The sequence below is a fragment of the Salmo salar genome, chromosome ssa25, assembly GCF_905237065.1.
Source record: "Salmo salar chromosome ssa25, Ssal_v3.1, whole genome shotgun sequence".
NCBI classification, from domain to species: Eukaryota; Metazoa; Chordata; class Actinopteri; order Salmoniformes; family Salmonidae; genus Salmo; species Salmo salar.
In genome coordinates, this window is record NC_059466.1 from 30,846,196 (window position 1) to 30,873,608 (window position 27,413).

The following is a 27,413-nucleotide window of genomic DNA, read 5'->3' on the forward strand; positions in this document are numbered from 1 at the left end:
CTTCTTGACCCATTGCAGTAAAGCACTACTTTGGTTTATACTGTAAATAGTTTATTGAAAACAAGTGACTTTTCTTTAAGAAAAATAGTTGAATTGAGGATATTTACATTGAGTACAAACTTAAATAACATTTGTACATATAAACAACCAATGTAGGTAAGTGCACATCACTATATTCATCCCATTATGGGCTCAACAGTGATTTTTATTCTCAAATGCATTTGGATTCTCTTTTACAAAATATTTAAATTAAATGCATAGATGATCAATTTCTAATACATTGTGAAACAGTTTAATTTGTCAGAACAAAATCAGTTAAAATACTGAACTAAAATACACATTTTATGTGCCAACTAAAACTTATGCCTAACAATACAATTAGAAGTACTTTTGAAGCACCATACCTACAGTGTGATTCTTCATACTGATTTTAAAGCAAATAAGAATTGAACAAAGTGTAATGACTGAAAGGCAGTACTGTTCGGTCCACATGTATGTACAGTGAAGTGTAGCAGTAACACTGATTGCAGAGGATTGTGTGTGTTGTATTTTTAGTGCCCGGCAAACTTCAGGCTGCAAGTATTAGTCTGCCACAAGAGTCTGGCCCTACAGCTCTCAGAGCCGACTGTCTGCTAGTAGTGCCTGTATTAGGCCCAGTTCAGAGAGTACAGATAAAACACAGAAGTAGAGACACCTGTCTGATAGGAGCATTGTGGCGCTTCATATGGTCTCTGTAGTGCTCGAACATGAACAGAAAATCATTCTCCACCGGCACCATGAAGAGCATTTCACTCCACCACTAACCTGGGAAGGAATAGAGCAACATTTATATTTGCTTTACAAAACAGAGTTGTCACATTACTATGCAAATGCTTATTGTATACGATAGAAAAATTGTTGACCAAGTTTGTCATTGTTGTTGACCAAATTCATGTTTCAAAACATTCTCTCCCTTTTGATATAAAGCTGTGCTCTATTCATTAGGTGTACCGTAGCTCCTTTTCAAAGATGCATTATGGTACATTACAAGCTCAAAACATGTTTCAACAAATTACAATTCTGATAATAAATGGATATTTGCATGACAATTAATCGTTACCCCAAATGTAATAATGGTCACAGCCCTAGCTCCTCGTTTGACAAATTCACTGAACAGAAACTCCCATGTACGCTACTCACTGTCATCATCGGAGTCGAAGCTGAAGAGGGAGGAGCAGGTATTTTGGGAGAGGTGTTTCTCCAGTTCCTCGGTGCTAGTGAAGGAGGAGAAACACTTGGAGCAGCGCTGTCTTTGAGGGGCCTCCTTCCCCACCACACTCCCCTTTACCGCAGCCTTACTCTTTTTGCCAGTCCCGCAGGAAGTGATCTCGCTGGGCTTCCTGCGCTTGCGCATGCTGAGGGCTGCCTCGGTCAGGTATGTAGAGGGGGGCGGGCGGATGAGGGGAGCTTTGGCCAGTGGTAGGTAGGAAGGATCCTCTAGTTTGAAGGTCTTGTGTTCCGCAATGACAGGTTCCTCTCCGCCAGGCACCACCTGAGCCAAACTAACGATATTGTCCACGTCCCTCATGGTCATTGGCTCAGTGATGTTTTGGAGGATTCTGGGATGGGGGTGTGTGGATGTGGTGGTTTGGGATGGGGGTGCGGGAGAGGGAGAGGTGGTAGTGGTGGTAGGGACGGCTGTCTCGGTGGCTTGGTCTTTCTTATCCTTTTCATCATGGCCGTTGATGAGTTTCAGTGTGCAATGATTAGGTGTGGTGACAGCACCATGAACAGTGCCTGGAGTCTCCATTGGGCCGTCATAGTCGTTACCGTTGGTGTCTAACTCCGGAGTCTGCCCCTCCTCTTTGGTAGCGCTCTGCTCCTCTGTCGGCTCGTCTTTAGGCTGGGCCTGGATGTAATGCCTCCACTCGTGGTCGTGGAGAGAGGGGAGGTGGGAGAAGATCAGCCCACAGCCGGAGTACCCACAGGGGGCCTGGAGAGGCAGGTGCGTATCCATGTGCTCCCAGAGTAAGTGGGTTATGGAGAAGCGCTGGCCACAGTTCAGGTGGAGACACACCTGTTTCAGAGGAGCATCATGGATCTTCATGTGTTCTAGGAAGTGCTGGTGGTTCCACAGGTACCTGGAACAGAAAAGAATAGAGACATAAGCAACACCATTTTCAACAGGCCTTAATTTACCAGCTTAACCATCTATGGGCTGGTTCCCCAGCCTAATCATGGAGAGCAGTAGATTTGGTGCTCTCACTGGCTTCTGCAAGTCGTGTCTCAGGCCTGGCCTGAAGAACACCTCAAGGTTGAAATGTTGTTTTGATAGAAATAATTTGACAGCAGTGTGTGGAGTCTCCCTCTTTTCACCTGTTACAGTAAAGGCACTTCTCATGAGGATCAGAGCGCCTGCTTTTGGGAGTAGGCGTTTCCCTCTGCCCCTTCCACCCGTGCACTGTCACATCCTGGCTCTTCGCCCTCTGTTTCCCGGGGGCCTCGCCCTCAGGGCTCAGCTCTGTGGTAGCGCCCTGCTCCAGCTCGTCTTTAGACTGGTGCTGGGTATAGTGCCTCCACTCGTGGTCGTGGAGAGAGGGGAGGGTAAAGAAGATCTCCCTACAGCCGGAGTACCCACAGGGGGCCTGGAGAGGGCAGTGGGTGTCTATGTGGTCTTTGAGCTCCTGGGCAGTCTTGAAGCGTTGGCCACAGTTCGTGTGGAGACACGGATGTTTTAGAGGAGCATCGTGGAGTTTCATGTGGTCTCTGTAGTGCTCAATCACCAACAAGAGCCTGGGGCACAACAAGAAAAAGATGGAGACATAAGTGACACCATAGTAAAGTTGGAACCCCTGCCCCACCTAGGTACATTTTGGTCTAGTTGGAGCCTACATATTTTTCTGTGCCTTTGCATCTGACCTGGGAAATAATCTGTGGGGAACACCATTCTTACCTCTGGCAGATCTGGCACTTCCCCTTCCCCCACTGGAAGGTCTTGTCCAGGACGGCTGCGTCCTCCATGTGGTAGGTGACAGCGTGTCTCAGCAGCGATGGGCCGATCTTCATAAAGATGCTGTCACAGCCCTCCGCAGGACACAGGTGGTACTGCTTCTGCTTCCCCTCCTCCTCTCCTCCCTCGCTCTCCTTGTCCTCTCCTCCCTCTGTCTCCTTCCCAGGCACCACTTCTCTCACGATCACCACTTTGTCTTTCACAGTCACCTGTTCATCAGTCACTTCCACAGACTTCAGGTTGTCCGTGTCCATTTTACACTTCTGGGTCTTTCTGATCAGGTTTCTCAGGTTCTGGATGATTCTACTCTGCTTGCTCACCACCGGCTTGGCTTTAACACGTTTGGGTTTAGGAGGCTGGTCCGTCGGAGTCGAGGGCTCGGTCACGTTCTCACCGGGTTTCGCTTCGTTCTCTGAGGCTTGATTAATATTCTTTGAGGGATATGTCTCCCCATTGACAGCGGGTTTGACCTTAATGTTGGCTGTGGAAGTTCTCAGTTCCTCTATGTGCTCTAGAACGTGTTCCTTGGCGCGGTTGTACCTTTGGAAGTGTTTGCCGCAGAAGACACAGCTGAGCCTGGTCTTCCTCAGCTTCAGGTGGGCCAGGGTGTGTCTCACCACGTTGCCTCCCTTGAAGAGTTTCTGGCAGTGACTGCAGTGGAAGCGCAGGTGTTTGGAGCGTACTGGAGCCTTGCCTGGCTCAGTCTCTTCACCCTGCAGGTGCAGAAACAAGCTGTTATGCTGTCAAAGTGTAGAGGTGATATTCACAGAACCGGGTGTACTAGATAAACACTAAAGAACTCTGGAGGAAGGTTAAGAATACATTATAGATTAACATTATAGATGAATGAATCACTAGATTTTTTTTTGCTCCAGATAACACTAACCTGAGTGTTTGAGTCTGGTCCCACCTCTGTCACTGTGAATTCACTTTCTCTAGAAAGTAGTTCCTTAGCAGCTGTCCCTTTGGAAAGTTTGGCGTAGATGTGGAACAGTTTCAGTGGACACTCCTCCATCTCCAAGGCTGGACCATCCAACTCTGGGTCAGTCTGCTCACTGGGACCTTCTAAAACCTTCACGTCTAAAGGCTCCACGTCTAAAGGCTCTACTTCTAAAGGCTCTACTTCTAAAGGCTCTACTTCTAAAGGCTCCACGTCTAAAGGCTCTACTTCTAAAGGCTCTACTTCTAAAGGCTCTACTTCTAAAGGCTCTACTTCTAAAGGCTCTACTTCTAAAGGCTCTACTTCTAAAGGCTCTACTTCTAAAGGCTCTATGTCAGAAGGCTCTACTACTGAACGTTTGGAGTCTAAAGGCTTTGCGTCTGAAGGCTCCACTTCTAAAGGCTCCACCGCCGAAGGCTCCACCACCGAAGGCTCCACCGCCGAAGGCTCCACCGCCGAAGGCTCCACCACCGAAGGCTCCACCACCGAAGGCTCCACCACCGAAGTCTCCACCACCGAAGTCTCCACGTCTGACTCTGGTTTATACTTAAACGGTCTCTCACCATACACACCATTAGGCTGTCCCATGTTAACATATTTCTCAGAATCACTGTGCTGTTGTTTAATACGAACACTGGGTTCTAGATGACTCTCTACCACTTCCTGGTCAACAGGCACTTCATTTTCAGGGAAGGACAGCTCCATGCAAGATATAGTCCGACGGTAAGGTCTCTTACTCTCCCTTCCCTGCCTCATCTCTCTCTTATCCTCCTTTCCATGCCCCCTCTCTTTCCCCTCCCCTCCCTGTCTCTTACCCTCTCCTCTCCTTCCCTCCCGTCGCTTCTCCCTCGTTCCCCCTGGGGACATGTTCTCTGTCTGTCTGGTCATCTCCAGGAGCAGCCATCTTGGTTTCCTGCTGCGTCTCTTCAGGATCTTGTTCTTCACATGTCTGGCCAGGTATTCTCTCTGCCGATTGGCCGGTAGCTTGGTGGAGCTTTCAGAACTGAGATTGTGAATGAGGGAGTACTTAATGTCTGGGTCGTCAGCATACTCAATATCTGACCTACACTTTCTTCTCCTCCACCTCCTCTTCCTCCTCCTCCTCCTCCTCCTCACAGAGAAGTCCTCTGTCTGTGACTCAGGAGCATCCCCATTCAATGCCTCCTCATGTTCCTGACCTACAGTGTCAGAGCTCTCCAGTGCTGTGTTAGTGTGTGGGTGGAGGTGGGAGGCGTCTGTGTGTATTCTGCATGTCTCCTCCTCCATCCAGTAGCTTGGTATCCACTCCTCCTCCACCTGCTCCAATTCCTCTTCCTCCTTCAGCTCATTGAGAGCATCCCTCATGGCCTTGTCAGTCAGCAGCTCCAGACAGTGGGTTCTCAGGGTCAGCAGATTCCAGAACTCTGGGTCAAAGAACAGACCTTTCTTCAGCACCTGGACCAGGACAGAGTTTTCAATCCTAAGTATTACATTATTATTACAACATGTATCCTCAATGAGGAAATCCAACATTTTCTTACATAGAAAAAAAATACATAGCCCAATGGGCTTTCAAATGCCATACTGTACAATGAAATACGCTTTTGACAAACGTACTCCCTGTCTGACCTGTAGGATATAGAAGCGGATGTTGGTTCTGACATGGGTGTGCTGGGGGTGTGGCTCCTCATCGGGGTATGTGTAGAGCAGATACATGGTCTTGTAGGCCTCCATGCTACGTTCCAGACAGAACACTAGCAGGGCACAAAGGCGACATACCTCCAGGTCCCTGGGGAGCAGGAAGGCCATGGTCTTACACAGCAGACAGCGTGTTACAGGGTCAGACTGGAGGTCTGTCTGTAACGCTGTAGCACAAAGCTCCACACACAACGGCACTCCCTCACTACCCATCTGGCAAAGAAATAAGAACAATGTGTAACACTTAATTATGTAAATAGCAGAACAACAAAGTTGATTTCTAAGTCAGGGTAAACTAGGACTACAAGCAAACAAGAGTGTCAGATGTGTTGGTGGTTGGCTGTACACCCACCTCTGCTGTGATGACTTTGATGAAGGGGAAGATGGCGCTGGCGTTGATGGCGGACAGCATCAGCTGGCGACACTCAGACAGGAAGCCCTGCTTAGAGGGATGGGCCCTGAGGTACAGTCTGCTCCACAAGAACACCAGATCCCTGTAACAACACAACATTCTATTATGTTACAGTACTGTGTTATTACTCACCAGATGTAGTACATGAGGTATATATATCACAGTGTTACTGACCAGATGTAGTACATGAAGTTATATATATCACAGTGTTACTGACCAGATGTAGTACATGAAGTATATATATATCACAGTGTTACTGACCAGATGTAGTACATGAAGTATATATATATATCACAGTGTTACTGACCAGATGTAGTACATGAAGTATATATATATCACAGTGTTACTGACCAGATGTACTACATGAAGTATATATATATCACAGTGTTACTGACCAGATGTAATACATGAAGTATATATATATATATATATATATATATATATATATATATATATATATATATATATATATATATATATATACAGTGTTACTGACCAGATGTAGTACATGAAGTATATATATATATATATATATATATATATATATATATATATATATATATATATATATATATATATATATATATATATCACAGTGTTACTGACCAGATGTAGTACATGAAGTATATATATATCACAGTGTTACTGACCAGATGTAGTACATGAAGTATATATATATCACAGTGTTACTGACCAGATGTAGTACATGAAGTATATATATATATATATCACAGTGTTACTGACCAGATGTAGTACATGAAGTATATATATATCACAGTGTTACTGACCAGATGTTGTACATGAAGTATATATATATCACAGTGTTACTGACCAGATGTAGTACATGAAGTATATATATATCACAGTGTTACTGACCAGATGTAGTACATGAAGTATATATATATCACAGTGTTACTGACCAGATGTAGTACATGAAGTATATATATATCACAGTGTTACTGACCAGATGTAGTACATGAAGTATATATATATCACAGTGTTACTGACCAGATGTAGTACATGAAGTATATATATATCACAGTGTTATTGACCAGATGTAGTACATGAAGTATATATATATCACAGTGTTACTGACCAGATGTACTACATGAAGTATATATATCACAGTGTTACTGACCAGATGTAGTACATGTCTCCGTTGTGTAGCCGTTGGCTGAGGAAGGCTTTGCACAGAGACAGCAGCAGCTCATCTTTCTCCTGGCTCTCTGCGTTACAGATTATCTCTACTGCGTCTCTGCCATCAATCTCAGCCATCTGAGGGAGGAAACAAAACCATGAGTCCATGCTGATGATGCTCATTGTCCATCAACCTACTCTGATTAGAGAGACTGTCTGAAGATAGAGTGAAAGGTAGTTATAGATGGTTGCTGTACCTCCTCGTGCAGGTGTTGGTGTAGTGAGGCCTTGTACAGGCAGGTGAGGTAGGCCTGGTGGAAGAACAGGTGCCTCCACACCTCTGGGTGCTCCAGGCAGCACTTAGCCAGGGCCATGGCCTCCCGCACGCGCTCACAGGCCTGCAGGTACCGCACACGCAGCTCAAAGAACACTGGCTTCTCTGAGCTCAAATACTTCTCCACTTTAACAGGGAGAGAGAGTGGGAGAAGGAAGAGAGGAAAAAGGAAGAGAGGGGGAGAGGAGATAAGAGACAATAAGAAATGCATAGGAACCTCACAAACAAAAAAACAAACAGAGAATGTGTGTGTACCTTCTGTCTGTGTGAGGGCTGTGTCTTTCAGGATGGCCTGCAGAGCAGGTCTCTCCCAGGGACCGCCATCTTTGATGATCTGCCTCACCTGCAGCAGGTACACGTTCCTGTGTCTCAGCAGGCGGCGATGGCAGGCCTACAGAGGAGTAATAAAAAAATAAAAGATAGTCACACACTCTATATATAAACTCCCAGTAATGTATTGGGTAAATCACCAACATTTCGGCATCACTGTGCCTTCTTCAGGGTCAAAGAGGAGGAAATGGGACTCACGTTAACACAGTTTACATGGATCATCATGATGATTGACAGTGAGAATAAAAACATGACTCTTTTTTGCCTCACCTGAAAAGAGGCTAATATGTCCCTCAGGGGGGCCTCCAGGAACTCCTCTTTCCCAAAGAACAACATCAGCTCAAAGAAGCTCCTGAAAATGACATTTACACACACACACACACACACACACACACACACACACACACACACAGCATTTGGAAAGTATTCAGACCCATTCCCTTTTTCCACATTTTGTTACGTTACAGCCTTATTCTAAAATTGATTAAATACATTTTTTTACTCAATCTACACACAATACCCCATAATGACAAAGCGAAAACAGGTTTAGACATTTTTGCAAATGAATTACATTTAAAAACAGATACCTTATTTACATAAGTATTCAGACCCTTTGCTATGAGACTCGAATGTATTTTTTTTACCTTTATTTAACAAGGCAAGTCAGTTAAGAACAAATTCTTATTTTCAATGACGGCCTAGGAACAGTGGGATAACTGCCTTGTTCAGGGGCAGAACGACAGATTTGTACCTTGTTAGCTCGGGGATTCGAACTTGCAACCTTTCAGTTACTAGCCCAAAGCTCTAACCACTAGGCTAGCTCACTAGCTCAGGTGCATCCTATTTCCATTGATCATCCTTGAGATGTTTCTACAACTTGATTGAAGTCCACCTCTGGTAAATTCAAATGATTGGACATGATTTGGAAAGGCACACACCTGTCTATATAAGGTCCCACAGTTGACAGTGCATGTCAGAGCAAAAACCAAGCCATCAGGTCAAAGGAATTGTCCGTAGAGATCCGAGACAGGATTGTGTCAAGGCACAGATCTGGGGAAGGACACCAAAAAAATTCTGCAGCATTGAAGGTCCCCAAGAACACAGTGGCCTCCATCATTCTTAAATGAAAGAAGTTTGGTACCACCAAGACTCTTCCTAGAGCTGGCGGCCTAGCCAAACTGAGCAATCAGGGTAGAAGGGCCTTGATCAAGGACAGGATTATGTCGAGGCACAGATCTGGGGAAGGGTACCAAAACATTTCAGATCCTCTCAAGCTCTGTCAGGTTGGATGGGTAGCGTCGCTGCACAGCTATTTTCAGGTCTCTCCAGAGATATTCGATCTGGGTTAAAGTCCGGGCCACTCAAGGACCTTCAGCGACTTGTCCTGCGTTGTCTTGGCTGTGTGCTTAGGGTCGTTGTCCTGTTGGAAGGTGAACCTTTGCCCCATTCTGAGGTCCTAAGCACTCTGGCTCTGAGTGCTCTCCACCACCACGCTTCACTGACAGTAGAGATGGTGCCAGGTTTCCTCTAGACGTGACACTTGGCATTCAGGCCAAAGAGTTCAATATTGGTTTCATCAGACCAGAGAATCTTGTTTCCCGTGGTCTGAGAGTCCTTTAGGTGCCTCCAAGTGGGCTGTCATGTAAGCCACTCCTCAGTAAAAAGCACATCTGGCAACTCTACCATAAATGCCTGATTGGTGGAGTGCTGCAGAGATGGTTGTGCTTCTGGAACTATATATACACACAGTACCAGTCAAATGTTTAGACAACCCAGGAATGAGTAGGTGTTTCTTTATTTTGACTATTTTCTACATTGTAGAATAATAGTGAAGACATCAAAACTATGAAATAACACATGGAATCGTGTAGTAAACAAACAAAAGTATTAAACAAATCAAAATATTTTTTATATTTGCGATTCTTCAAAAAGCCACCCTTTGCCTTGATGACAGCTTTGCACACTTTTGGAATTCTCTCAACCAGCTTCATGAGGTAGTCACCTGGAATGCATTTTAATTAACAGGTGTGCCTTGTTAAAAGTTCATTTGTGGAATTTCTTTCCTTCTTAATGCGTTTGAGCCCATCAGTTGTGTTGTGACATGGTAGGGGTGGTATAGAGAATATAGCCCTATTTGGTAAAAGACCAAGTCCATATTGTCAAGAACAACTCAAATAAGCAAAGAGAAACAACAGTCCATTATTACTTTAAGACAGGAAGATCAGTCAATCTGGAAAATATCAAGAACTTTTTAAGTTTCTTCAAGTGCAGTCGCAAAAACCATCAAGCGCTATGACGAAACTGGCTCTTACGAGGACCGCCACAGGAAAGGAAGACCCAGAGTTATCTCTGCTGCAGAGGATAAGTTCATTAGAGTAACCAGCCCCAGAAATTGCAGCCCAAATAAATGCTTCACAGAGTTCAAGTAACAGACACATCTCAACATCAACTATTCAGAGGAGACTGCATGAATCAGGCCTTCATGGTCAAATTGCTGCAAAGAAACCACTACTAAAGGACACCAGTAAGAAGAAGAGACTTGCTTGGGCAAAGAAACACGAGCTATGGACATTATACCAGTGGAAATCTGTCCTTTGGTCTCATGAGTCCAAATTTGACATTTTTGGTTCCAACCGCCGTGTCTTTGTGAGACACAGAGTAGGTGAACGGATGATCTCCGCATGTGTGGTTTCCACCATGAAGCAGGTGGTGTGATGGTGTGGGGTTGCTTTGCTGGTGACACTGTCAGTGATTTATTTAGAATACAAGGCACACTTAATCTGCATGGCTACCACAGCGATACGCCATCCCATCTGGTTTGTGCTTAGTGGGTCTATCATTTGTATTTCAACAGGACAATTACCCAAAACACACCTCCAAGCTGCATAAGGGCTATTTGACCAAGAAGGAGAGTGATGGTGCTGCATCAGATGACTTGGCCTCCACAATCACCCGACCTCAACCCAATTGAGATGGTTTGGAATGAGTTGGACCGCAGAGAGAAGGAAAAGCAGCCAACAAGTGCTCAGCATATGTGGGAACTCCTTCAAGACTGTTGGAAAAGCAATACAGGTGAAGCTGTTTGAGAGAATGCCAAGGGTGTGCAAAGTTGTCATCAAGGAGAATGGTGGCTACTTTGAAGAATCGCAAATATAAAATATATTTTGATTTGTTTAACACTTTTTTGGTTACTACGTGATTCCATATGTGTTATTTCATAGTTTTGATGCCTTCACTGTTATTCTACAATGTAGAAAATAGTCAAAATAAAGAAAAACCCTTGAATGAGTAGGTGTGTCCAAACTTTTGACTGGTACTATCTATATATACAGTTGAAGTTGGAAGTTTACATACACCTTAGCCAAATACATTTAAACTCAGTTGTTCACAATTCCTGACATTTAATCCTAGTAAAAATTCCCTGTCTTAGGTCAGTTACAGGCTGACCACACCGCTCGCGTCGTGTGCGTTGCAAAATAAATTTAGAAATCTATGTTATTCAATTATTGCGTGCGCCAACGAGCGTCTGCGTTGCCAAGGGCTAAAATAGAACTCAGTTCCATTTCTGACACAGATTGCGCTGCAATTCCTGCCTCTCCCATCTCCTCATTGGTTTATAGAAGCAGGTACCCACGTGCCATCTCCTCATTGGTTATACCCACGTGGGTGACTGAAAGACAAACAAGGTCAGTGGCGGTAATGCACCTAATTTATGAAAGTTGCCAATCGCAATATAAAGTCAAGAGAATAAAAGGCCTGGAAGGAAGAGAGATGACTAGAAACGATTCGGTTGACTGTTTTATGTGTGGATTAATTGCCGGAGTAGAAGACCTTGTGCATTTCAGGTAAAATAACAACTCAATGTTTATATCCCTGGAAAAATTTGCTAGCAACAGCAAGCTAGCTAAATAGGATAACTTAGCTAGCAAGTGCAAGCTAGCTAGCTAAATTGCCATAAAGGTTTAATGCTTTTCGACCTGTCTCCAAATGAATGTAATTGGTTCAGAGTTTGTTTTGATATTTTAACCTGCGTGTCGTGATCGTGTTTGGTGTGGGGGGACAAAATAAATGTATGCGCAGCCGGTTTGGGTTCCGTGTAAGGATCTTTAAGCTTTAACTTCCTGACTGATGTCTTGAGATGTTGCTTCAATATATCCACATACTTTTCCTCCCTCATGATGCCATCTATTTTGTGAAGTGCACCGGTCCCTCCTGAAGCAAAGCACCCCCACAACATGATGCTGCCACCCCCGTGTTTCACAGTTGGGATGGTGTTCTTCAGCTTGCAAGCCTCCCCCTTTTTCCTCCAAACATAACGACGGTCATTATGGCCAAACAGTTCTATTTTTGTTTCATCAGATCAGAGGACATTTCTCCAAAAAGTGCTATCTTTGTCCACATGTGCAGTTGCAAACCGTAGTCAAGCTTTTTTATGGTGGTTTTGGAACAGTGGCTTCTGTCTTGCTGAGCGGCCTTTCAGATTATGTCGATATAGGACTCGTTTTACTGTCGATATTGATACTTTTGGACCTGTTTCCTCTAGCATCTTCACAGGGTCCTTTGCTGTTGTTCTGGGATTGATTTGCACTTTTTGCACCAAAGTGCGTTCATCTCTAGGAGACAGAACGCGTCTCCTTCCTGAGCGGTATGACGGCTGCGTGGTCCCATGGTGTTTATACTTGCGTACTATTGTTTGTACAGATGAACGTGGTACCTTCAGGCGTTTGGAAATTGCTCCCAAGGATGAACCAGACTTGTGGAGGTCTGCAATTTTTTTCCCATGATGTCAAGCAAAGAGGCACTGAGTTTGAAGTAGGCCTTGAAATACATCCACAGGTACACCTCCAATTGACTCAAATTATGTCAATAAGCCTATCAGAAGCTTCTAAAGACATTACATCATTTTCTGGAATTTTCCAAGCTGTTTAAATGCACAGTCAACTTAGTGAATGAAAACTTCTGACCCACTGGAATTGTGATACAGTGAATTATAAGTGAAATAATCTGTCTGTAAACAAACTGTATATATATATATATATATATACACACACACACACTTTCAGAGAACAGTCGTGCTGGATAGCACATTGTTGAAAGAGAATATTCAAGTCAGCTTTGTACAGTGTGGGTCAGCATTACATGATGAAAACCAAACAAGTACTTACAAAGCCAAGCTGCTGAGAGCATAACAGACGTGCTGACAGTCATCGGGGTAGGCAACAGTGGCTCTGGTGAAGCAGGTCAGAGCCGTCCGCAGCACCTTCAGCTGGGGCAGCGGCACCTGCCATCTCCCTGTGTGCACCTCTACCAGCTTTACAGGAAGACAGAGATACAGGGGCTGTGATTGAGATACACAGGCCAGTGCACATTATTGGATCCGTATGTCATGTGTTGTTGTGGTTCCTGAATTCTGAAATATTAAAACCTTTTTTCAGGTGATTTTCATGTATTGTAGAGATCTCAGCATCTGTGCAGTCGAGACGTGTGTAGCTGGCTAGCAATCTAGATTTTAGACCATGTGGCAAGGGAATGTTTCATGGAAGAGTGCTACTCAAATTGGGTTTCATTTCTCGTTAGATGTGCTGGGTAGTACCACCTCAAGACTTACTATAAAATCAAGTGACAGAGCGCCTTATTTGTCAACGTTATTGGCAAGTGGAGTGAGCCAATATATTTTTTACATGATCCTCTCTTTGACTAGACTACTAACGTTACACAAAATTCAAAAGGAAGTAAGGCACATTTGCTCATATGAATAAATTCAACGTTTCTGCTTACCGTTTCATACACATCTGTGTGGTTTTACTATGAAGATGATACGTTTAATTTGTAACTACATCCTTCGTAAAAAGACATTGATTACACTGGTGGTCATTATGTCAACAATATCTATGTTTTTGCCACCCGTTATAACTAATTGGTGGCGCAGTCCGTTGCTGTTTTCATGTTATCCAGAGTGTTGGTGACTGGAACTGTGCTGCTGGCAACAATTTAATTACGCTTTTTTACTGACACCCGCCATATTCAACCGTGCGAGTGCTCTGAAATCGGAGAAGATTGACAATTCTTGCTATGTCCATTGAAACGCACAATGACTATCCCACTTAGCTAAGAATGATGTGAATAATCAAGTCAATAAACGTTGGTTAGTTGCATGGCAAGTTCGATGTATTTTTTATCCAACTACGTAACTAGGGGCGGACGGTAGCCAAGTGGTTAGAGCCAGTAACCGAAAGGTTGCTGGATCGAATCCCCTTCTTCCCTGGTAGGCCGTTATTGCATATAAGAATGTGTTCTTAACTGACTTGTCTGGTTAAATAAAAAAAAATGCTATTCGTAGCTAACAAATTGTCAGCCAACGTAACGTGTAATGTAACTTGTTTGAAAAGTCATTACATTTTCTTAACATTTGTCAGTTAGTTCTCGTTGGACTTTGGCTGCATATTTTCCGCCATTTTCTTCAAAACTGAAAACTATGTGAAGCCACGCCCATTTCCTGAAGAACGTGCGTATACTTCATATTTTCGCGAAATTAGTACGCAGGAACTTTTGGCATACTCACTACATCCATACTATGACCAGTAAGCATACTATATAATCAGTGCGGGTTAGTATGAGTATTCGAACACAGCTCTAGTTAGTTTCTAGTAATCTCTCCTAGTTCAGTCTTGTTCTTTGGATTTTATATGGCATTTGGCAAGCAACTTTAAGGTGCATCAACCAACTGGACTGGAGTGTGGACATCATTCGTCTGCCAATCACCCACGTGGGTATATCCTCCTAAAAACAAATGAAATGGGAGAGGCGGGACTTGCAGCGCAACAAGCGTCTAAAATAGAACCAAGCTCTATTTTAGCGCCTGGTTACGCAAATGCTTGTTGACACACGCGAGCAGTTTGGATGAAATTATTGAATAACATGCATGTGTACATTTATTTTGCAGGCGTTGTGGTCTGCATGTTACACAGCAAGTGGCAATAGATTTCATGAACTCAGCGCCTTACTACTGTGAGGTAACTGTCCAGAACCACATTTGTAAGCGATGGCCATTATTTTATGAGTGTGCCAGTGGACTTATGGTAAGAATGCTTTACTGAGAAAGTGTTGGGATCAGGTACATTTACCCACCAATAAACGAATATTTATGAGCAATTCCCCCCAACCACAACTTCTCACCTTAATGCATTATTTTCTTTTTCTTGGAGGTGCTGGGCAAAGGCTGAACTTGGGGTTGAGAGTTACTCTTTAAACGCATATCCAGTCGTTGAGATCTGATTCTGCGCAGCGCAAGATGAGACAGGCATATCATCAATCAACCACATTTCTCAAATACTTTGGGGCTAAATTCCAGTAAAACTTGGGAGAAGGGTTCAAGTGCAGCCTGCAGTTCAGATCGATCCTGCATATGCAGGAACACCTCTATACTTATATTGGTACATGTTTATTAAGCTAGGACAGCGGGAGCTCTCCAGTGCAGTACGTGGTGTCAATGCACAATGTTGGATATCAGCCGCAGATAAACTCCACTGAAAAATGAGCGGGGCCGAAAACAGTAACTAGCTAGCAATACACCCGCAGACAGTGTCCTTCACCCTGCCTGTCGGGCACTGTTTTCCCGCAGTTCTGTTAACGACAGCAGGTGATAGGCAGGCTGGAGCGAAGGACACTGCTAGTTTATCCAGCTAGTCCGGAACACAGCAGGCGGGGGCTACACCTGCTACCTGTGGCTACACCGTGTGCTAACTAGCTATGTGCGCTAGCTAACTAGAAAGCTAACTAACACATGGTGTCGTTAACTAGCTACCTAGTTCGCTAGCATACGGTATCGCCCCAGCCTGCTATTCTAGCGGGAGGCGGATGCTACTGGTAGACAGTGTCCTTCGTCCCCGCCTATCAGGCACCGGTTTCCCCATAGTTCTGTTAAATACGATGAGGGCAATCTAGAACACGGTGTCACTAACTAGCAAGCTAACACATGCAATCGCTCCAACCTGATGTTCTAGCAGGAGCGACCGGTAGACGGTGTCCTTCGCCACTGCCTGTTAGGCACTGTTTTCCAGCATTTCTGTTCCGCAGGCAGAAGAAAAGGACAGTCTACCAGTGTCGATCCCGCTAACTAGCAAAGAGGATTTTGGGAAGCAGGGGATTAAAGAACCTTAGATAATACTTTTATTTCTCACATTCAAAAGTGTCAAGCGTGAAGATGTGCCCGCTGGGGTGGCCTAACGACTTACAAAATGCGTGCTTCTGACGAAGTAAGGTACCTTAACATTTAAGGTCATTTCATAAAACTTGAGGCTCTCCATGCTCACTATTTGCTCATTCAACATATTTGCTGCTACTTCAATCAGTCCCGTTTTAAAATACTCCCTTATCTGTTTTACATTCCCTGAGACCAACCAGAAATTATTTGTTGGCCAAATATTCCCAGATTTCTCGTCTCTCGTTTCTGCATCACCAAATTTTGCGTGAGGCAAAAAAAGTAGGCTACGTGTGTTTCTATTAGCTCGTTCGGTGCCGTGGGAGCAAGGCTGTAGTGGAGCGCTTCTCACAATGGTGCTTAGATCAAAGCTGCTGAATCAATAACAAAACATGTATTTGTACTTCTCTAATTACATTGATAACCAGTTTATAATAGCAATAAGGCACCTCTGGTGTTTGTTGGTGGTATATGGCCAATATACCACGGCTAAGGGTTGTATCCAGGCACTCCGTGTTGCAGTAGGCTTTAGAACAGCCCTTAGCTGTGGTATATTGGCCATATACCACACCCCCTCGGGCCTTATTGCTCAATTAACACCATCTGCTGTAATCTGCTCACAAAAAAACTTGATCTAAATGCATATTCCCATGAAACTGATTTGAGATCAAATGATTGACATGCAGATGAAACTTGGACGTTTGACGTGAAAAATTGTCATTCATGATTAACAGTGATGGCCCATTTTGAAACTAACATTACTTGGTGTTTGGGGGTGTTAAAAATAGGTGCTGCCATTTTTTAAAATGAATGTAGGCTACACTGTCCTACAATTATCCTGTTGTCCTCCATATGGGTATTTTAAATCTGGTCACCCTAGCTTTTTGCCAACAGACCCTTCATAGCCTGGTTTCTCTCTAGGTGTCTTCCTAGGTTCTGGCCTTTCTAGGGAGTTTTTCCTGGCAACCGTGCTTCTACACCTGCATTACTTGCTGTTTGGAGTTTTAGGCTGAGTTTCTGTACAGCACATTGATATATCAGCTGATGTAAGAAGGGCTATATAAATACATTTGATTTGATGTGACAGCTTTAGCTAGCTTATTAGCCAACTGGCTAAATGTAAACACTGTATTAACATATTAGCGAAGAAAAACGTATTGCAGCACAGCGAGCTACATGCCAGCTTATTGTCATTTTAACTAAACTTGTGGACACAATCAGTAACGTTAGGCTTCTTCACAGTGATAGGTAGACAGCTTTGCATGCTAGCTAGCAATCCTAGGTTGTGTTCGTAAATAGACTCCGGAGAACGTTCGTACATTCAGAGCGTTGTCAGATCATTGTTGTCCGTTCATAAATTCAGAACGTTTCGCCACAGAACAATGAGACATATTTTACCGGATGTATAAATGTGAAGCATCTGGTTGGCGTTTCCACTCACTACCAAATATCCTGCCGAGACGAAACCCAGTAGCAGGCAGTGGGAGAAAATTGATTTTGGCCGACATTCTGCACATTTTCTCCTCGATGAAACATTTGATCTCCATACAGTTCAGAAAAGTAATCTGTAACAAACAGTGGACTGCGTTTTGTAGACTTTACCATTTGCAAAATATAAATATACAAAATAGTAAATAGTGTTGTTTAGGAGTGCAAGGGCGAATCGAGTTAATACGCACATCAGAGTATGCGTTCCCTAACGGAAATATGCAAATAAATGCTAGAACGCGCCAATTGGATCCCGCTAGCTCGTTCTAGGCTCTGCCCATCTCCTTGCTTGTTCTGCCCACTAGGATTTATTTGCTCCCATTGGAAACGACAGCTCTTTGGTTACGCTCTCCTGATCGTACGCTGTGGCTGAGGAGTAGGGTTGATCAGAGCGTTCTGGCCTCACAACAACAGTCAAACATCCAAGCTAAATGAGCTTGCTAACAAGCTACTTCCAGACACAAATGAGAGAACACCTCACTCTGGCCATTTTAATCACCCTAGCAGAACTGGTTAGGCTGTTTTCATGTTATTTAAGAGCGGTGGTGACTGTGCTGCCGTTTACAGTACTGAAATCGGTCATATTCTACGGATGTTGCGCGTTCGTAAATTCCTCATTCTTCGAGTGCTTTGAATTCGGAGTAGATAGCTAGTGAATTTACGAACGCACCCATAGTTAGCGTGCAACGTCACATAGTGGTAGTTAAAGTTGGCTAGCTAGCCAACTCAAAGAGAAATAAAAGCTCTGTAGGGTAAGGTTATAGCTAGCTAGGCCAGTATGGGTTGACTTCATTTGCGATGAATGCTAGCTAGCTAATTAACGCGATGCTACGTAACGTTAGCAAATACATTACTTTCCTAGCCATCTACAGTAGCTGAACTGCTTCGTACTGCAAGCAACTGGCTAATAGTAGCTAGCAAGCTTGGCCTAAGAACTCGCCTCTCTCCCAACTAAAACCAGGAATTGTCGTGATTTAGCTTACCTTACAAAACTCAGAGCAATATTCTTTGCTTTGTACCGAACAGTTGTCGTTAGAGTATATGTACAAAGTCTCCAGTTCCAATTCTAGCCTGTCTGTTTCCAAATCACTTTCCCCCTCCGCCATACTGGCTCGTTTACCTTGCACATAAAGGGCCTACTAGCGGATAGGTTGACATACTACAACAACTAATATCCTGGATCTAGATTGGATAAAAACTACATCAATATGAAGGGTTATGAGAAAGCAAGGCAGTTGCTCGTAATGCTTTTACATTTTTTTATGACCAGGCATTAAACTGCAGGAAATCTTACGGACTGTGCATGGTTTATTTTATTAAGTGCCAAAGTGATGATAAACTGGGTAGACAACAGAGATCAATACACATGGGTAAAGCCAGTGCTTGACTTGGGCAGGAGCTCACTGGAACTGAGTACCAGCACCTCAAATGTTCTTCTGCTGGAGATCCTGCATCTCCTAGAATATTAGCTCAAAAGTATAGAGTTCCTGCACCTTAATATAAATGGTACGTAGAGAGAACATTCATGTCACCGTGCAAAGGGCGGTTGATGTCCCTCAAGAATCTCTCTGCCCTGCCAGGAGTGGCATCACTATCCACATACTGCAAAGCAACGTGGAATGTCAAAGCACAATACAATAGGCAGAATAAGGCAATACAATACAAGTGACCCCAAATAGAGGAGAATACATGATTCAGACAGCAAGACATACAGTCGTTGATTGATGAGATTAGTTTTTATATAACAGTGAGAAATTATTTTGGAGGCAGTGATTTGGGTTATGAAGCACCCTTGGCTCTCAGCTTGGATAGCAGCATTTAATTCTTACGACACTCCTGTAAGAAAGAGTATTGGATTAGTAAAACAACATCAGTGATTCACTTTATCAGTTTAGAAGGGAAAATGCAAAAAAAGACAAAAATAAAATCAGCTCTGGGAGACTACAGCAGAACACATTCATAAAACAGTTAACTAGTTTCGGCATGTTTTACCATACATAACCCGAATGCGGTTCTCTCTCAGGCCTCACCTCTTTGAAGTCCTTGACAGTTTTGAAGTAGAGCCTCTGTTTGTCCAGAAGCTCCAGGTACTCATCATTCAGCTGGTCTCTCCTCATCTTATTCTCCATCTGTAGACCAGGAGGAGACATCACCAATATGCATCACACAGCACTGCCATATTTAAGTGTTTTTCACTAGGGCCAGGCGGAAAGCACCTGGCGTCTTCAGTTCAAGCTATCATTAGGCAGCAGACAGTGAAGATGAGAGATGGTTAGTTACTGTACTCAACTTACTGCGGCTTTGTTTGATTCCCTCCACTATCTGCTCCATCTGTCTCAAGAACTGCTCCTTGGTCCCCAAAGACGCCATCGCCCTGAGCAAGACAGAAGATCACGGCTTAGACAGGAGGTAAACCTGCTGGACTTCATTACCCATAATACGAAAAGCAGGATAGGTTTATAAAGGGTAAATTGTGAAAATACTCACTGTTGGAAGTTGTCATGGATGGAATTCAGCAAGTTCACCTACAGAAACAGATCAACACGGGGTGGCAGGTAGCCTAGTGGTTAGAGCAATGGGCCAGTAACCGAAAGGTGACAAGCTGACAAGGTAAAAATCTGTCGTTCTGCCCCTGAACAAGGCAGTTAACCCACTGTTCCTAGGCCATCATTGTAAATAAGAATTTGTTCTTAACTGATTTGCCTAGTTAAATAAAAAAAACACATGAGTAAACAAGCTGATTTCAGCTGCAATGGCTCTATGAAACTGATGCCCTCTCCTCTTACCTCCTTCTCTGGGTATACCTTCTTGTCATCTAATGTGTTATACAAGGTGAAGAACTACTTGGTCTCTTTATGTGTTGCTGAAACTAGGGGACACACACACAAAAGTAATGTTTCTTTGATGTAAGAAATTGTTAACAAATCAGTAAGTGGTTGAGGCTAAGATACCTACCTTGGCCATAGAGCTCAATGAACCTCTTCTGATACTGGTTCAGTTCTGCCCTGCTCGGCAACTCGTCTATCTTCCTCTGCAGGATGGCGATCTCACGGTTCCTCCGAGCCTATCAGAGAGTAGCCCTCAGGTCATGAGCAAATAAAGGATTTGGTAAGAGGACCACTATTTGCATGCTCCAAACAGAATGCCTAAGTGAATTCAAATTGATTAAGCAGGAATGAATCCTGCTACAGCAGTGTGCATTGGTGCTTTTACCATCAGCAGTCTGATCTTCTGTAGCTTATCTCTGTCTGTGTTGTACTGCTTGTCGATTAGGTGACTCCTCTCCTTAGGGAGAGAGAGAGTGAGAGAGGGGGAAAGAAAGTCAGTCACAGTGTAACATTTGTTAAACATAGACAAAAAAAAGAGTTAGCTGGTCTTGGGAGTGTGTTACCTTCTCGTCCTCCGTATCATCTCCTGACTCCATCTTCAGGTCCTCAATGTTCTGCTGCAGGCGATCCATCTCCTCCTGGAAAAAAATTGCACTCCATGTTAGTTGTTTTCCTCTTACCAGGAAATAAGGGAATTACATCACAAATACACCTGTGAAGTAGTTCCATTTCAAACTTAAATCTAACAAGTCATATGGACGGACTATGACAGACGAGCTAAATTACTTCTATGCAAGTAACATTGAAACATGCATGAGAGCATCAGCTGTTCCGGACAACTGTGTGATCACGCTCTCCATAGCTGATGTGAGTAAGACCTTTAAAACAGGTCAAGGCCGCAGGGCCAGATGCATTACCAGGACGTAATGCGCTGACCAACTGGCAAGTGTCTTCACTGACATTTTCAACCTGTCCCTGAGTGAGTCTGTAATACCAACATGTTTCAAGCAGACCACCAAAGTCCCTGTGCCCAAGAACACTAGGTAACCTGCCTAAATGACTACCGACCAGTAGCACTCACGTCTGTAGCCATGAAGTGCTTTGAAAGGCTGGTCATGGCTTACATCAACACCATTATCCCAGAAACCCTAGCCCCACTCCAATTTGCATACCGCCCCAACAGATCCACAGATGATGCAATCTATACTGCACTCAATACTGCCCTTTCCCACTCATCACTAAGCTAAGGACCCTGGGACTAAACACCTCCCTCTCCAACTGGATACTGGACTTCCTGATGGGCCACCCCCAGGTGGTAAGGGTAGGTAACAACACATCCGCCACGCTGATCCTCAACACGGAGGCCCCTCAGGGGTGCGTGCTCAGTCCCCTCCTGTACTCCCTGTTCACTCATGACTGCATGGCCAGGCACGACTCTAACACCATCATCAAGTTTGCTGATGACACAACAGTGGTAGGCCTGATCACTGACAACGATGAGACAGCCTATAGGGAGGTCTTCAGAGACCTGGCCGTCTGGTGCCAGGACAACAACCTCTCCCTCAACGTGATCAAGACAAAAGAGATGATTGTGGACTACAGGAAAAGGAGGACCGAGCACGCCCCCATTCTCATCGCCACGGCTGTAGTGGAGCAGGTTGAGAGTTCCAAGTTCCTTGGTGTCCACATCACCAACAAACTATCATGGTCCAAACACACTAAGACAGTTGTGAAGAGGGCACGACAAAACCTATTCCCCCTCAGGAGACTGAAAAGATTTGGTATGGGTCCTCAGATCCTCAAAATGTTCTACAACTGCACCATCGAGAGCATCCTGACTGGTTGCATCACTGCCTGATATGGCAACTGCTCGGCCTCTGACCGCAAGGCACTACAGAGGGTAGTGCGTACAGCCCAGTACATCACCAGGGCCAAGGTTCCTGCCATCCAGGACCTCTATACCAGGTGTTGTCAGAGGAAGGCCCTAAAAATGTTCAAATACTCCAGCCACCCTAGTCATAGACTGTTCTCTCTGCTACCGCACGGTACCGGAGCGCCAAGTCTAGGTCCAAAAGGCTTCTTAACAGCTTCTACCCCCAAGCCATAAGACTCCTGAACAGCTAATCAAAGGGCTACCGAGACCCCTCTTTTACGCTGCTGCTGCTCTCTGGTGCTCTCTGGCATAGTCACTTTAACTCTACCTACATGTACATATTACCTCAATTAACTTGACTAACCGGAGCCCTTGCATATTGAGTCTGTACCGGTACCCCCTGTATATAGCCTCGCTATTGTTATTTTACTGCTGCTGTTTCATTATTTGTTACTTTTATTTTCATATTTTTTTTGGGGGGCTTATTACTTAAAACGTATTTTTCTTAAACTTCTTGAAGCATTGTTGGTTAAGGGCTTGTAACTAAGCGTTTCACTGTAAGGTCTACACCTGTTGTATTCGGTGCATGTGACAAATAACATTTGATTTGAAAGTATGCAGACTCTAGACTCTCTACTACTCTACAATGAGTCCGTGCTTCAGGTTCTCATTCATGCCTACCAGAGCCCTCAGCTTCTCCAACAGTCTGTGGCACACACAGAGGATGAGAAAAGTCCAAAACACCTGTATAACTTCAGGGAGTTTATATACTAACAACCACTGAATGAATGCCCTAATGGTTTGGTCTGTATGTGCAGCACTCACCCAGTATCAGCCCGGCCCTCAGCCTCTTCCAGGGCACTCAGCTCTTTCTCCAGTCTCTCTGACTGCTCTGTGGCCTCCATCAGTTTGCTCTTAGCTTCCACACACCCTGATTTTACCTACAGGTGTTTGGCTTGTAGCTGAAAACACACCAAATACACATACTTTTAGTTACTTCTGACAGGAAAATAAAGTGCATCGTATCCTTCCATTTAAGAAATGCATGGCTATTTTACACAACGTTCTGTGAAATTCATAAAGTCCAGTCGTCACCTCCTCCAACTGCTTGGTCTTCTGTTGGATCTGTTTGTTCAGAGAGGTCACTATCCTACGGTGCTGCTGGACTGGCCCGTACCGCTCTGGACGGTCCTCTGCAGACCTCTCCAACTGATGGAAATGTGTATGTGGAAATATTTAACTACACACTGTGGCATTGACTTATTCTTTAAAATATGACAAATATTTTATGATTGCAGTTAACCATTTAACCCTGCTGTGGGAGTCGCTCACCTTCTCAGCATACTCAGATGCTGTCTGTTTAATCTCCTCAGACTGCAGCCCAACTATCTGTCCCACTGTGCTAGCCGTTAGCCTCCCCTGTGTTGGTGTTACATATGAAATAAAACAACTTTACACAGTAATCAACCACACAGTAAAGGCACTGGCCAAGAGTAGAACTAAAGCCATGCCTACCTCCTCAGTCGCCATGGCAGCCATGCTGGTCATCAGTGTTTTGATGCGCAGCTGAGAGGATATATCACAGGGAGTCAGGGACATCATCACAAAGAGGGATGCATTTCTGTAGTATTGGACATGGGGCTACGGTTGGGTTTAGAGCGATACACATGTGATGTGACCTCACCTACTCCGCTGCCTGCAGGTCCTCCTCCTCCTGCGACCCCTCTGTAATCCCTGGGGGTGTGGCCTGAGAGCCTGGCATCAACGAGGCTTTCCGTTCCTCTGCCTGTAGGGAACAGGGGGATACCATCTTTCATCGGGGTTTCACTTTCTACTATAGCTACAGTTCACAGAACACCTATGATCTACCAGTCTCCATCCCTGTAATATTGGTTGTAATGATCGACCTCTTGTCCCGGTCTTCATCTTTCTGTAGAAGGCTGTAGTTATAGGCTTTGAATTCATATAACGCTACAATTAACTTTACACATATGACAGTAATTTCAATAAAGCTCACCTGGTCCTGTTTTGTCTGCTTGCTGAATCCATACCGTCTAAAACACAGGAGTAATAAGTACTTAAATCACTGTTAGGCACAGGAGGCTGGTTGGGGAAGACGGGCACGTGGTAATGGCTGGAGCGTTATAGTGGAAAGGTATCAACAACATGTGTTTGATGCCATTCCATTTGCTCCGTTTCAGCCATTATTATGAGCCGTCCTCCCCTCAACAGCCTCCACTGCTGTTAGGATACTGGTACATGAAAGGAGCACATAACACATGTATGCACACACACACCCACTCCATGCTTGTTTGAAGTTTTGTACTCTCTTCTGTATCGAAACACTCACACAACAAGCATTCATGTGAAACTCTCCTTGCAGTGAACGAGTCCATTTACATACTTACAGAAGGTCATCTGACATTCTAATATAAGGATGGATGAGATGCAGGAAAAGAATAGGAAAATGAAAGGAACACAATTGTCAAATGGGATGGGATCACATTGGTTCTGATTCTCAGTGACAAGGTAAAAATCTGTCCTTCTGCCCCTGAACAAGGCAGTTAACCCACTGTTCCTAGGCCGTCATTGTAAATAAGAATTTATTCTTAACTGACCCACCTAGTTAAATAAAGGTAAAACATTTTTTTTTTTATGTGAACATGTAACATGAACTGTGGAGAAAGTTGGATATGGAGGACTGAATACGGAGAGAGCGAGAGAGACAGGCAGCCTACCTTCCATACTCCAATAGAGTGGAGTGAACCCTGGACTCTCGTCCAGCAGCGCTCCTGCTTCAACCTGTCTCTTGTATTTCCTATGAGGTTTATACACTTCCTGTCAATACCAGAGGAGAAAAACAACATGCTGTGTGGTTTTAAAGTTTCTATACTATTACAAGGGGGTCTTTAAAACAAATCAAATTTAATTTGTCACATGCTACGTAAACAACAGGTGTAGACTATTTTTATTTAACCTTTATTTAACTAGGGAAGTCAGTTAAGAACAAATTCTTATTTACAATGACGGCCTACACCGGCCAAACCCGGACGACGCTGGGCCAGTTGTGCCCCACCCTATGGGACGGCTGGTTATGATACAGCCTGGAGACGAACCAAGGTGTCTGTAGTGACGCCTCTTGCATTGAGATGCAGAGCCTTAGACCGCTGTGCCACTCAGGAGCAACAGTGAAATGCTTACTAACGGGCCCTTCCCAACAACGCAAAGAGAAAAATAAGGGAGGAATAAATACACAGTGCGTAACGATAACTTGGCTATAAACATCGGGTACCGGTATCGAGTCGAGTCGATGAGGTAATTGAGGTAGATATGTATATATAAGCAGAATTGGTCAGAAGCCTGTAAAACGTCTGCTATCCACTGCAGCACCATCTTTATTGTAAAGGCTCATGGAATAATTTGACCCAGGCATGGCATGTCAGCTTCATGTCAGGGAGTCACTCACCAATACATCTAGGACTACTTTCACAGCCTTCTCCTTCCTCTGGGGGAAGTCTTCATCCTAGGATGGAGACAATACGACAGGGGTTTATTCAGTGAAAAGTTCAGAACATTGCACTTAGAAATGTAATGAGTAGAGCTGGAGTTGAATATCCCTGCCATGGACCCACCCTACAATAACAGCACTCACCTCAGGGAAGCTGTGTGTCTTCTGGAACTGAGAGGCAGAATAGGCTCTCACATAGTCTCCCATCTCCTCCCTCGTCTCTATGGCCCTCTTCACCAGCCACTGAAGATCATACAACACAGGCAATGAATCAGACATGAGGTCACAAACCAAGTGTGGTACTCTATTACAAAACTCTAATGTCTCAGGAATACACACCTGTATCACTGGAAATATATGGATGAAATCCAGCCCTTGGATCTGATGGGGCTCCAGGCGATGAGGGCACATCATTTTGGGCAGAACAGAGACAATCTTCTCTGTGAGAGCTCTGCAAAGATATACACAAAATCATCCAACATCAGTTACACTGGTCCAGCAACATCACTAACAGTAAACAAAACAATGCTATATGTTAGCTACTTACATGTTGAATTCTCCTGGAACAGCAGATCCACATCAATGTCAAAGTTAAATGTTGTGATGCACCATGTCATCCCTCCAACCACCTATAAAAAGACATGGTTCAGGGAATGGAAATAGAAAGGGTAGCGAGGAGATGGTAAAACCAGGAATCAAAAGCCTGCAGATCTTCAGGTTTGTAATGTAAGTTGGTTCTCACCTTGTCTAAAGGTCCCAGTCCTTTTATTCGGGGCTCTGACATATCCAGCAGCAAGCAGAAGTTCCAGGATTTCTGCTAGCTTGACACTCTGCTCCTCGTCCTTCCTTGTTTCAACCTGCAAGCCACAGTTGCTAACATCAGTTGCTTTATTTAGCAAACTGTGAATTCGCTACCTCCTGTAGCTATCTAGCCAAGTGGCAAACCCATAAATGTTTACATTGCAATGTTGTGTTGTTATATTATGACAGAAACCGCACCATATTAGGAAAAATTACAGACACAAAAATATGTTACCTGAATAAGATTGCCCTCTTGATCATACTGAGCTCCTATTTTCGACCCTGTTCTCCCTCTGTGGAAAACAGACGTGGCCGCCATGTTGGACTGTGGTGTGTAGTAACATGACGAAAGCATATGACTTTGGTCTTAATCCTTGATAAATTGTGCGGTCAAGATGTAGCTGTAATTTTTATACAAAAAGTAAGCTAACCTCACTTGCAACACGGCCACTTTCGAGTGATGGGAGTCAATAAAGTGAGAATTGAGTTAACATTTACAAAAACAAAAGGGAACAATGTTGGATGTGAATCGCTGCAGCGGTTCTAAACGTTGCAATTCCACTTTCGTCCACTGGAGGGAGGTCTAATGCCACTAAAGATTATATGGAAAGGCTGACATGATGAAGCTCTCTTGGTCTGAAGCCTTTCCAACATCATTGAATCTTTCATTTGAACAGGGTTGTCAGTATTCCTGGAGACAAATAAATCATGCACGTTGTGATTAATGATCCTCAATTGTTGAAGTGATGTAAGGAAGCAGGACCATCAAGTACACATCCTGTCCACTGATCCTGCCATAGGCCTATAATGCAAACCATCAGTTTGTCCCATAAAACGTAACATCTATTTGCTGTGTGTGTGTGTGTGTGTGTGTGTGTGTGTGTGTGTGTGTGTGT

At 44.1% G+C, this 27,413-nt stretch overlaps 2 protein-coding genes and 1 long non-coding RNA gene across 3 annotated transcripts; all 3 read right to left on the reverse strand.

The window, feature by feature from the left end:
• Positions 1–29: 29 nt before the first annotated feature.
• Positions 30–18,652, reverse strand: LOC106586581 (zinc finger protein 654). Its single transcript, XM_045707657.1, has 13 exons — positions 18,491–18,652; positions 12,985–13,130; positions 8,090–8,171; positions 7,745–7,880; positions 7,413–7,615; positions 7,157–7,293; positions 5,959–6,100; positions 5,538–5,819; positions 3,876–5,363; positions 2,933–3,702; positions 2,356–2,772; positions 1,180–2,120; positions 30–804 (listed from the first exon to the last, which is right to left on the reverse strand). Exons 1-13 carry the CDS (start codon positions 18,611–18,613, stop codon positions 800–802), a joined length of 4,872 nt encoding a protein of 1,623 aa, XP_045563613.1. The 5' UTR covers positions 18,614–18,652; the 3' UTR covers positions 30–799.
• On the reverse strand, positions 15,019–18,482 carry LOC123730527 (uncharacterized). The gene is made up of 2 exons (XR_006761982.1): positions 15,811–18,482; positions 15,019–15,096 (listed from the first exon to the last, which is right to left on the reverse strand). It is a non-coding gene; the product is annotated as an uncharacterized lncRNA (long non-coding RNA).
• Positions 18,653–18,802: 150 nt separating the features above from the next.
• LOC106586582 (coiled-coil domain-containing protein 93) lies at positions 18,803–27,061 on the reverse strand. Its single transcript, XM_045707658.1, is given in 25 exon segments — positions 18,803–19,343; positions 19,538–19,636; positions 19,802–19,881; positions 19,995–20,032; positions 20,294–20,376; positions 20,463–20,571; positions 20,721–20,792; positions 20,899–20,973; positions 22,849–22,862; positions 22,865–22,914; positions 23,034–23,170; positions 23,304–23,417; positions 23,541–23,627; positions 23,724–23,774; positions 23,893–23,994; positions 24,226–24,262; positions 24,947–24,986; positions 24,989–25,046; positions 25,675–25,731; positions 25,861–25,959; positions 26,056–26,167; positions 26,260–26,345; positions 26,459–26,488; positions 26,490–26,573; positions 26,753–27,061. Coding segments are annotated over 24 exon segments (1,746 nt in total). The 5' UTR covers positions 26,873–27,061; the 3' UTR covers positions 18,803–19,343; positions 19,538–19,625.
• Between the last annotated feature and the right edge of the window lie 352 nt (positions 27,062–27,413).

Bases quoted from the DNA above. Each gene is read 5' to 3' on its own strand.
- LOC106586581 (XM_045707657.1), bottom strand. From the start codon at position 18,613: ATGGCGGAGGGGGAAAGTGATTTGGAAACAGACAGGCTAGAATTGGAA. The intron at 8,172-12,984 runs GTAAGTACTTGT...TGTCATTTTCAG, and splicing joins GCTCTCAGCAGCTTGGCTTT to GAGCTTCTTTGAGCTGATGT. The intron at 3,703-3,875 runs GTTAGTGTTATC...CTGCACCTGCAG, and splicing joins GACCAGACTCAAACACTCAG to GGTGAAGAGACTGAGCCAGG.